Below are 12902 nucleotides of genomic sequence, written 5' to 3'. Positions count from 1 at the left end.
TCATTACATAAAAAAACGACTTTATGACTTTTGCTGGTAAATGGATGGCTCCAGAGATTATCATGCTATGTGAAATAAGCCAATCCCCCAAAACCAAAGGATGAATGTTCTCTCTGCTTTCCAGATGCTAACACACAATGGGGGTGGGGGGGGGGGCGGAGAATTCACTGCATTATATGAAGGGAAGGGAGGGGGGATGGAAATGAATCAGACACAACTTTCCTATGTTCATATGTGAATATACATTCTCATATATATATGCATACATAAAACATACATACACACACACACATATGAATTTTGCCACCAGTGAAACTCTGCATCATGTACAATCATAAGAATGGGATCCTAATTAGAAAAAATTATATTCCATGTATGTGCAATATGTCAAAATATACTCTTACTCTCATGTATATCTTAAAAAATTAAATTAAAACAAGAAAGTAAGATTTTTTTCAAATAAAACACTATGTTAATGAACTGTATGCTTAAAAATGACTAAGATGATAAATTTTATATTATGTGTATTTAACCACAATTAAAACACACACACACACAAGGATGGGTGGTTGTCTCTATAGTTAAAGATAACTTATACAAATAAGCTTATCTGTAGTTTCAAATGGACCTGTATTGAGCTACATCCAAATCCCAAAAATTATTTTAATAAAAAAACTTAAAATACTAATCATATATGAGAGCTACTACATTAAAATGAAGAAGACAAACTTATAATAAAGAAATCAGGTAAGAAAACACAAGCATACAGAATTGGAAATAAGAAAGACACAGTATGCCAGCTTGAAAGAACTGAACATTTTATGTATCTAGCCCAGCTGGTTTTACCAGTGAACTGCTCAAAACTTTCAAAGAAAAGACAATTTTCATACTACATAAAATTTATTTAGAGTTGCCCTATCTAGCATCGTTGTCACTAACCATAACTAGTTACTGAATGTTTGAAATGAACTAGTGTAATTGATGAAATAAATATTAATGTTACCTTTGTTCAATCTAGTTAGATTTAAATAACTGAATATAGCTAGTGGCTAACAATTGAACAGTGCAGCTATAGAGGGTGGAAAAGATGAAAGCTTCACATTTTGATATGTTTATGATGCCAAGAAAATAACAGCCAATTTTATTTATCCTACAAAAACATCTAGATATAAAGTTTTTAAGTTAATCTAATAGGTGTGAAAAAATATGCAATGATCAAGAGCTGGAGTTTTTCCTCTAGGAATGGAATGGCATCATAATAACCAGGAAATATAACTCATGACATTAGTTATAGCAATTAAATATAATTCATGATATTAGTTATAGCAAGGAGAAAAAGTCTGAGAACATATCGGTATAATTCAGTATGTACTCAATTTTTTTTTTTTTAAAGAATACTTTTATAAACCTGGAGCAGTTGTGCACACTTGTAATCCCAGCCGCTTGGGTGGGCTGAGGCAGGAGGATCACGAATTCAAAGCCAGCCTTAGCAATGGCGAGGCACTAAGCAACTCAGTGAGACCCTGTCTCTAAATAAAATATAAAATATGGCTGGGGATGTGGCTCACTCGTTGAGTGCCCGAGTTTAATCCCCGGTACCAAAAAAAAAAAACCTTTCCTAGCATGATAAAATAAGAAATATCAAGAATCAATACATCATCTAATTTGAAACTAAAACACTAGGAACATTGCCATTAAGGTCAGGAAGGAACTAGACAGAACAACAGCTATTACTACAAATATTATTTATCACATTCTTATAAGCAACATGAAAATAAAAAGAAATATGACATAATTATTTGATAAAAGAATAAAATCACTGTTATCTGTAAAAGGAAAACCATTAAAATCTGTTGCAACTACTAAAACTAACAAGTGACTAGTCAAGCTGTTAGCTTTTAATCATTAAAATAGATTCACCACAAGTGGACATGTTAATAATAATATATTTAAAAGAAATTCTCTAGTAAGTAAATTTAAAGTATTGCAAAATTACCACAAAGTCTTCAGGGCCACATACTGCTGAGACTTCACTTGAAATGAATTAAATCAAATTTGGTTAAACCCTTCAAAGGTTTCTTACTCAGAGGTTATCCCACATGACTAAGGATTCTGTCTCAACCTGCACAAACTTCATTCAATCCACAGTGATTACTGACACTGACTTCCTATGGCTCAACAACCAACCATGGGAAAACTAAATCCGGTTCAGAAAAAAAGGATAACTAATATTTATTATTTTCTTCATGCTGTGAAAAGGAATATCATGTTTCCTCTCAGAGTACACCCCTGAACTTTTAGAAGTTTAACCATATGAAAGAAATCTAAAAGAGTATGTGAAAAGGCTAAAGATTTGGAATTCTAATTCAATTTCCTCTCACACTTTAATAAGAGCCTGTAGCAAACATTTATTTTTAGAAACATTTTTGGTATGGTACTGAACAAAAGGCTATTGTGTATTAAACATAGTAAGGTCTCTCTGGTCCCATCTATACCAACTTTACAAACATCAGGTTGGAATTAAATGATTTTAAACTTTAAATCAACGATTTCCAGACCACAAAACCTATTCCATACTTATCAGTACATATTAAGTTCTTTAAGTGAGTTATAGCTGAGTTAGAATGTGAAATCTGCATTTTCAGGTGCCAATAAAAGAACTTTCTTTTAGACTTTGGATACATAATGCCGAATTGTCCAAGAATGCCATATAATGTTTTCATTTCCTTTTCCAACAAAAATTTTTTCATCTGCACTTGATGAATTTCCTGACTATATCATTCCTAATGAAAAACATATGGGTATCAATCATATTACTCTACTATTTTCTTATTAAATAGGAATTGTGACTTTTTCTCTAAGTTAACAAAGCAAAAAAGATAGTTCAGAACCACTATGAACATCTCTGTCTTAATTTATGGTATGTGTTCTGCAATGGACCTTCTACAATGCAAAAGGAGGTAAGAAATTATCTATGATTAGTAGTGTGGTGGTTTTAAAACATGTCCACAAATTCTTGGACATGTTTCCCATCAAAAGGTAGAGTTAGTTCCCTCCCTCTCAATATGGGCCAGTCTCAGTGACTCACTTCTAATAAACAGAATGTGGCAGAAGTACAGCTGAAGGCTATAGAGGCTAGGTCATAAAAGGTGACATAGCTTCCTCCTGGCTCCCCCTGATTGGATATTCACCCATAAAACCCAGTCACCATGCTGTAACAAAGCCAAGCAGCCATATGGAAAGGCCTCAATTCCACTCCCAACCAAGGTCCCTGCCAAAAACCAGCATCAATTGCAGACATGTGAGTGAAAGACTCTTCATAAGATTCTAGCCTTCAGAAGCTTTGAGCTATCTCAAAAGATACCATTGGAATAAAGACAAGCTGTCCCTACCAAACTTCAAATTGCAGATGTATGAAAAATAAAAATCATCTTTATTTTAAGCCACTAGATTTTTATTATGCAGCAAAAGTAACTGGAACATGTAGATTATTCTGGCCAAAGTCTACCATCTTATCCTTTCCATTTCAAATTTACCTGAGAAGATAAACCCTTCTGAAACAAACAAACTATGCTGACAGATGGGGTCTCAGTTAACTCACCCTAGCAACCTGCTGGCTTGAATCCCAGCATTCATTACCCTTGACTGCCAGCTAGCCTTCTCTTGGGCTCTTTACTTCTCACCTCTTAACACATACTCCACAGCCTCCTCTTTTATCCTGTCTTAAACTTACTGCTTACTTTGAAAAGCTGCTTTTATTAAACACCCTGGCTTATGAAACTGTTGCTACTGCTAACACATGTTCCACATGTTTAATCAATGAACAAGTGAAATCTGCCTGAAAAAGTTATTCTACGAATCTAAGACTGGAAACTAATTCAAGATGTTTTGATGGAGCCATTCAAATGGGTTATGAGTCCAATCAAATAGCCATATCAAAATATTAGTTCCTCCTTCAAAGAACACCAGAAGAGGGAATATCCTAATTACTGAAATAATTTAAGAAACACAACCCTGAAAAGTTAAATGTTCAGAAGCGACCTTGGAGATAGTATAGGTTAGCATTTGTTTTCAGCCATTGAGATACTGACATAACCCAGGGAAGGTTTTTATGATGTAAGTACTAAGAATTTTTACCTATTCCATTCTCGCTGGGATGTCAACCTGCCATAATATAATGGCAATTTTAAAGTTCAATTTTGTTAGTATTTCATAAAGTTCTGTTAGTATTTTATAGCTTTGGCAATAAAATATGTTCCATGCAATCTTATTTAATGTTTTGTCCTTAAAGTTTAGGATAAATGACATAACAGTTATGATAAATATAATAAACGTATCCCTAGGAATCCATAAATACTCTTCTTAGGAAAAAAATTTAATGTGGCTATTCTACTTCTACCATAAGAAATGTTAGCAGCCATTGCCTTTGTCTGAATCATCTGGGAAAACTGATGTGAGTGACACCCAGCAAGTTTGCATAATTGGTCTGAGGTCATATAACCAGTTCATTGCAAAACTATGACCAGAAGTTTGGTACACTCATACTTTCTTTAGATACATAGGAGGCTCACTAAGGATTGGATTAGTAGAAGGAAAATAATTACCCTATGTTTCAATTCAAAAGGAAAGTCAAAGCCACTAGCTGGGTTTTAACTCCTTCAATGTTACACTCACAGTCCTTCTATTGGACTATCTTTCTTATTAATGTAAAGAAACAAAATAATGGAAGGGCCTAAGGTGACCATAGGGGGAATGTGGCTGACAGTGTGGACTGGCTATCTGAAAGCCGTCTACACCCCCAACATTCCTTATATTAACTACCAAGGGTATAAGGGTCAAACACTCAATCTTGGCCCTCCCTTACAGTTACTAGAGGTGACAATATGCAAAATTACAAAAATGAGAATATATATAGAAGTCCTATAGAGGGTATTTCTTCTCAAATAAAAACATTAATCCTGTGGCAGGGTCTGGACCCTTGTGCCCTCTTCTCCTGAAGAGTATGGATATGACTGTTGGAGACACAAGACCCATCTTATTTCCATGGGTATAAAAGCCATGTGCTGAGGTTTGTAACAGGCAGAGAGAAGGAACCTGGCTCTCCAATTACACAGGTCAGCCATCACAGTGGCCCTGCACTGTCTATCCTTGGGCTTCCTATTGAGTGAATTTTAAGACTATACATTCATTTTGTAGTTACCTGTAGCTAAATACAATCCCAAGTCTTACAGGATAAAACCTGGCTTTTCGTTCTCAACCCACTTTGTTCCCAAGTGGTTTGTCCATCTGGCTTAGTCTTATACCGGTGAATTTGGGAAACAAATGTTTAGGCACCTTCAACTTCACCTTAGCTCATGCCACAACCCCATAGTTTCTTAAAAGATAAATAAGAGAGTGAGGTATATAACTATTGTCTCTAAGAAGAAATGAACAAGATGGTAGTCGGTCTCCCTGTAGCAGATGGCAGAGCCAATGCTGCCTGGAGTGATGTCAGAGAAATGGTTTCTATCCTTGTAGTGTAACACTTAACCTCAATCCTGGACAGAATCTAGATAACCAAAAACCAGAAAGAAAAAAATTATGCCATATTCCTAACCTCGACTTGGGAAAAAACATAAATCCAGTACCTTAATTAGAGGAGATACAACAAAAATTATCCACTTGACAGAGTTTCTTTTATTTCACTTGAGCATCATGTTGGAGATTCTCCATGTCATGTTCCATGTAAGTCAGAAACAAAGGGTACTGAGTCTAAGCAATACAATAATTCTCAGGAATGCTTGTGAACAGAATCAGGGTACTTTCTATTCTTCTTTCACTGTTCCTTCTGATAAAGTTAGCTGTGTCAGGTCATAGTTTTACCAATTGTAAAGTTCAGTGGTATTTTCCAAAGAGGCAGAAAAGAATAGGTAACATTGAGAAGCTGGGAATTTTACTAGTTGCATGCCAAAAAATTAATTTAAAAATAAAGAAAAGAATGTTTCTTTACAGGGGAGTGCAAAAATGCTTGGCAAATTTCTTGGATTAAGGTTCACAAAATCCAGACAAACCAGCAGCCATTCTGGACCAATAGCCTAGACCTTCACTCTACAAATTAAAAGAGAATTAGTAATCCAATCCATACCTCTATAGCTGAGGATGACCATAAGGGTTAAGAATATAAAAGTACAATAAGATACAGCATTCCATAGAATGCCCGGGATCCAATGATGATCCAAGAGGAATCTCTTAATCCGAGTCTTTAGAGTTGTGCTACATAGAAAATTCTACATAGGAAGGACTTAAGTCAAGCAAGTAATAAACATAAAGGAAATAAGGAATAATATTTATGGAAAAAACTGATACCTACTAACTACTATAAATAAAGCATTCAATACTCAAGGAGGATAAAAAAAAAAAAAAAACCACTGGGAAAAAAGCAATGAGTTTAAATAGACCTTTATATCAGAACAGTTTTCAAAATTTTGAAATCAAACCTGTAGAACCAGAACTGTCTTAGTTATCTAGACTAACTTTATTGAGTAGAAATTCCCCCTCTTGCACCCAAATAAATGGAACCCTAACTTAGGATACAGACTATTACATGTCTGTTATAGCAAGCAACTGATTCACATGCTGGTTACTCAAATAATATTGTACATGTTTGTTATAGCAAGCCACTGATTCTTAGGCTGGTTACTCAAATGAAACTAAGTTAAAGACACCAGAAAAAAAAGAAAATCAGTTATTTCCTTCAAAAATTTCCCTAAATATTTAGTGACATGTTAAGTAATTTCTCAAAAAGGCGTACATACAAAACAGTTTCCCCCTACCTAGCACATTTCCTGGAGGTACCTCCTCTAGATCTTCCAGTTCCCTGCCCATCAGAAGATACAGGTTTTCCAGTGTACAGCACGCCATGTGAGGGACTGGGGGGAGGTCATCTGGTGGGGCTGAGAAGCCTAATGGTACCTAGGTAAAATTTAAAAAAAAATGATCAAAGATAAGTTAGGAGGCATATGAAGGAATTAACTGGCATCTGTAATTCTTTCTATTCATCAATAAGATATGGCATAGCCACCACAGTCACCTTTCATGTAAACCAAAAACATGCAAATTTGAAATTATATGATAAGAAATGTCCCACTTTATTGCATAAAATTTGAAGTACTAAAACTTCTCCAATATTAAAAAACTGTCCAGATTCCCACTTGATTGTAGGCTTCAAGACTAAGAACATAAATTCTGTTATAACTGGTAGTACATTCTTGCTGCTGGTATTGTGGCGAACCATGTCATGCACTGGTGGTGGTGACTACTCTGCTATTGTTTCAACATCCGTTATGACTACAATAATTTAAATTATTTTAATCTTATGATAATGTTCCTCAAGTATTCAACAAGGGCTGGTGCTAGTGCCTAGTAACACATGAAAACAACTAATGAAAGTATCATAGAAAAAATCTAAACAATTGCCATATCATATGCTGTGTTGTTAATCTTGAAGAGAGCATGCTGTGAAATATTAGGAACACTGATGAAAAGACATAGCACACACACACAGCAAAACTATGCTGCAAGAATAACAGATTTATGAGCTCTCCTATATTATGTTTATTCTTAAAGAGAAACTATTTTAAATGATTCAAGGTTTGAGTTGTGTGAAGTCTTCAGAAATACATCCTCCACATGAATGCAAGCACCTTGGAAGTTTTTAAATCAAAACCCAACACATCTTTGGTATCCACAGGCCCAAGGTTCTTTGCTATTTATAAGAAGTGGGAAAAAAGTCTCAGATACAACATATACAAAGATAACTAACATTACAAGCTTAGAGTGACACAAAAACGTAGTACACAAAAGTAAGTTCATAAAGGCTTAGAGCAAGGAGAGTCTCACGCATTCAGGAACACCTGGAAACTTCATGAAAATGATGTATTTTCCAACATACACTACATCTAAATGTGCAAGTTCTGATACAATCACAACTCAGGTTGGAAAGAAAAAAATATAAGGATTGATAGAAAGCAAGAGAATTATCCACAATTTGTCCATACACTTAAAAACAGATAAATTATAATTAATAAGACAGCACAGAGGCAGAGGCATAAGATCAATAAACAGAAGTTAATACTATTTCCATAGACTGACAGTAGACAGAATAATATACATATTTTAAAACCAGTTAACTTACAGAATAGCAAGAAAATATAAGATAGCTACAAATAAATCTAACAAAGTCACTGAAAATCATGATGAAGAAAACTATAAACTTGAATAAGAAACATTAAAAATGACCTAAATAAACAGATAAGCCTAACATATATGGATGACAAGATGTTACATTACAAATCGATGATTCATGCCAAATGGAATTTACAGTAATTCCAATCAAAGTTTCAGCAGAGCTTTTTGTGGAACCTGAAAGCTCACTATAAACTTCATACAGAGGAGAGGTGAGGAATAAAGAAGATACCTACACACACCAAAAAAAAAAAAAAAAAAAAACAAGGAGAGAGACTTGGCCTTTTAGATGTCACAACATTTAGGAATAAAGAGAGCACTGAAGAGACACAGTTAGAGAAAAACAAAAATTTTTGAAAAGTAAGCAAAAAACCTAATAGTTCAGAAAAAAGACCCATGAATGTGTGAAATTCAATTTATGACAAGTTGAACAAAGCAAATTAGTGACAGAAATGGTCTATTCAATGATGCTGGAACAATTGGTCCTTTGGTAAATAAAGGAAATTGGATTCCTTCATACTGTAAACAAACACTGGATTCAACATTTAAATATGAAAAGTAAAACATTAAATTTTAGAAGGAAACACAGGAGAAAGTTTTGTGGCTTCAATATGGTTCCAATTCCAATTTTATTACACAAGCTACAAAATCAAAACTCATGAAGGCAGTGACTAATAAATCCAACTATACTGAAATTAACAGTTTCTATCCGTTAAAGGATAACAAACAGAAAGAAAGACAGGTCCCAAACTGGAGAAGAAATCTGCAAAACTTAAACTGACAAGAAATTACTATTTAGAATCCACAAAAGTCTTCTAAAACCCAGTGTTTCTCAAAAGCTGCACAGTAGAAAACAGGGAAATGACACTGAGAAACTATGAATGACCAATAAATGTAATTTATAAGCATAATAAGGAAAATGTAAATTAAATCTACTATAAAACACCAGGTCATGGCCATCAGATTGGAAAAAATTAGAAGCCTAACAATATCAAATTTTGGTGAGGATCTGAACAAGTAGAACGTTGAGCCATGCCAGGACACCACTCCATGACTATGTAACTCCTGTTGGGAGTATAAATCAGAACTATTTTGAAAGACAATTTAATCCAGGTACAGTGATACACACCTGTAATCCCTGTGACTGGGGAGGCTGAGGCTCTAAGCAACTTAGCATGACCCTGTCTCAAAATTAAAAATAAAAAGGGATGGGGATGTTGCTCAGTGGTTAAGCACCTCTGGGTTCAATCCCCGGCACGGCCCCACACCTCCCAAAAAAAGGAGAGACAATTTTAAAATTATCTTGTTAGGTCAAAGAATATCTAAGCAATTCCGCTACAGATGTATTCCCTAGAATTTCTTGCAAATATACACAAGAAGGTTATGTTTAAAAATATTCAAGGTATCATTTGTTTACCAAAACAAAAACAAAAACAGCTTAAGCCCAAATATATAGTGATAGGAAAATGGATAAACAAAATATGTACTAAAAAGGCCCAGTGGCCCACGGCGGGACAGAGCTTCCAATCACTCCTGCAAGGTAGGCGGGCCTGCGACCCACGGGCAGAAGAGGAGCAGCGGCCTGCTGAGAGGCAGAGCCGCCCCCTCCCCCTGCACCGGCAAGGTAGAGGGAACTGTGACCACCCACAGAGCAGGCCCAGCGGCCTGCTGAGGGGCAGAGCCGCCCCCCACCCCCCGCGCATGCCAGGTAGGCAGAACTGTGACCACCGACAGAAAAGGCCCAGTGGCCCGCGGCAGGACAGAGCTTCCAATCACTCCTGCAAGGTAGGCGGGCCTGCGACCCACCGGCAGAAGAGGAGCAGCGGCCTGCTGAGAGGCAGAGCCGCCCCCTCCCCCTGCGCCCGCAAGGTAGAGGGAACTGTGACCACCCACAGAGCAGGCCCAGCTGCCTGCTGAGGGGCAGAGCCGCCCCCCACCCCCCGCACCTGCCAGGTAGGCGGAACTGTGACCACCGACAGAAAAGGACCAGTGGCCCGCGGAGGGGCAGAGCTTCCAATCACTCCTGCAAGGTAGGCGGGCCTGCGACCCACCGGCAGAAGAGGAGCAGCGGCCTGCTGAGAGGCAGAGCCGCCCCCTCCCCCTGCACCGGCAAGGTAGAGGGAACTGTGACCACCCACAGAACAGGCCCAGCGGCCTGCTGAGGGGAAGAGCCGCCCCCCACCCACAGCGCCTGGCAGGTAGGCGGAACTGTGACCACTGACAGAAAAGGCCCAGTGGCCCGCGGAGGGGCAGAGCTTCCAATCACTCCTGCAAGGTAGGCGGGCCTGCGACCCACCGGCAGAAGAGGAGCAGCGGCCTGCTGAGAGGCAGATCCGCCCCCTCCCCCCCGCGCCTGCAAGGTAGACGGAACTGTGACCACCATCAGAACAGGCCAGACCTGCAACCGACAGACAGAATAGGCCCAGTGGCCTGAGGAAGGGTAGAGCCGCCCCCCCCCCCCCCGCCTGCAAGGTAGGCGGACCTGCGACCCACTGGCAGTACAGCCCCAGAGGCCTGCAGAGGGGCAGTGCCGCTGCCTGCGCCTGCAAAGTAGACAGAACTGCGACCACCGACAGAACAAGCCTAGCGGCCCGCAGAGGGACAGAGCCGCCGCCCGCGCCTGCAAGGTCGGCGGACCTGCTACCGACCGGCAGAGCAGGCCCAGCGGCCTGCCGGCGTGGTAGGCACATTGCCCCAATTGGAGGAGGGGCAGAGCCGCCGCCCGTGCCTGCGAGGGAGACTTTGCAACTATACAAGACCAATATAAATATATAGGGGGAAAATTCAATAGCACAACAGTTTCACCAAGTAGAAAGGAACGCGAACAGTATGAAGAGACAAGGAAAGAAAGGACCACAAGCATTGCAGGTCAACTCAACGTTAGAAGAGGTAATAGCTGCAGCAGATGGAATGTCAGATAAAGAATTCAGGATATACATGCTTCAGATGATCTGGAGTCTCAAGGAAGACATCAGACAGCAAAATCAGACAATGAAAGATCACTTCAACAATGAATTACATAAACAAATCCAAGAAGCAAAAGATCAACTATACGGGGAAATAGAGGTTATAAAAAACAAACAAACAGAAATCCTAGAAATGCAGGAAGCAATAAGCCAACTTAAAAACTCAATGAGAATACTACCAGCAGAGTAGAACACTTAGAAGACAGAACATCAGACAATGAAGATAAAGTATTTCAACTTGAAAAGAACATAGACAGCTCAGCAAGACTGTTAAGAAACCATGAGCAGAACATCCAAGAAATATGGGATAACATCAAGAGACCAAATTTAAGAGTCATTGGGATACAGGAAGGGACAGAGTTTCAAACCAAAGGAATGAGCAATCTATTCAATGAAATAATACGAGAAAACTTCCCAGACTTGAAGAATGAGACAGAACCCCAAATCCTAGAAGCCTACAGGACGCCGAATGTGCAAAATCATAAGAGACCCACACCTAGACACATTATAATGAAGATGCCCAACATACAGAATAAGGAGAGAATTTTAAAAGCTACAAGAGAAAGGAAGCAGATCACATTTAGGGGTAAGCCAATCAGGATAACAGCTGATCTTTCAACACAGACTCTGAAAGCTAGAAGATCCTGGAATAACATATTTCAAACACTGAAAGAAAATGGGTTCCAACCAAGAATTGTGTTTCCAGCGAAATTAAGCTTCAGGATGGAAGATGAAATTAAAACCTTCCACGATAAACAAAAGTTAAAAGAATTTGCAGCTAGAAAACCATCTCTTCAAAACATCCTTGGCAAAACATTACAGGAAGAGGAAATGGAAAATAACAATGAAAACCAACAGTGGGAGGTAGGACACTAAAGGGGGGAAAATAATCAAAGAGGAAAACAAACCATGTTTAGTAACATAAATAAACAAATATGGCTGGAAGAACAACCCATATCTCAATAATAACCCTAAATGTTAATGGCTTAAACTCACCAATCAAGAGACACAGGCTAGTAGAATGGATCACAAAACAAGACCCAACAATATGCTGCCTACAGGAGACGCATTTGATAGGAAAAGACATACATAGGCTGAAGGTGAAAGGTTGGGAAAAATCATATCACTCATATGGACTTCGGACACAAGCAGGAGTATCCATACTCATATCAAATAAAATAGATTTCAAGCCAAAGTTAATCAAAAGGGATAAAGAGGGACACTACATACTGCTCAAGGGAACCATACACCAACAAGACATAACAATCATAAATATATATGCCCCAAACAATGGTGCAGCTATGTTCATCAAACAAACTCTTCTCAAGTTCAAGAGTCTAATAGACCACCATACAATAATCATGGGAGACTTCAACACACCTCTATCACCACTGGACAGATCTTCCAAACAAAAGTTGAATAAGGAAACTATAGAACTCAATAACACAATTAATAACCTAGACTTAATTGACATATATAGAATATACCACCCAACATCAAGCAGTTACACTTTTTTCTCAGCAGCACATGGATCCTTCTCAAAAATAGATCTTATATTATGTCACAGGGAAACTCTTAGACAATATAAAGGAGTAGAGATAATACCATGCATCCTATCTGATCATAATGGAATGGAACTGAAAATCAACGATAAAAGAAGGAAGGGAAAAGAATACATCACTTGGAGAATGAACAATAGGTTACTGAATGATC

General features: G+C 38.2%; 1 protein-coding gene across 1 annotated transcript in view; it reads right to left on the bottom strand.

The window, feature by feature from the left end:
- Positions 1-12902, bottom strand: part of Efl1 (elongation factor like GTPase 1) — a 149266-nt gene that overhangs the window by 76609 nt on the left and 59755 nt on the right. Inside the window, exon 15 of the mRNA XM_046438443.2 lies at positions 6813-6951. Coding sequence (XP_046294399.1) covers positions 6813-6951 — 139 coding nt within the window. The remainder of the gene's footprint in view (positions 1-6812; positions 6952-12902) is intronic.

The sequence above is a fragment of the Marmota monax genome, unplaced genomic scaffold (genome assembly GCF_021218885.2).
Source record: "Marmota monax isolate L192 unplaced genomic scaffold, Marmota_monax_Labrador192_F-V1.1 WCK01_AAM20220418_F8-fsc00005, whole genome shotgun sequence".
Lineage (NCBI taxonomy): Eukaryota > Metazoa > Chordata > Mammalia > Rodentia > Sciuridae > Marmota > Marmota monax.
Note: the sequence above shows the minus strand (reverse complement) of the source record. Positions and strands in the feature narration are given on the sequence as shown.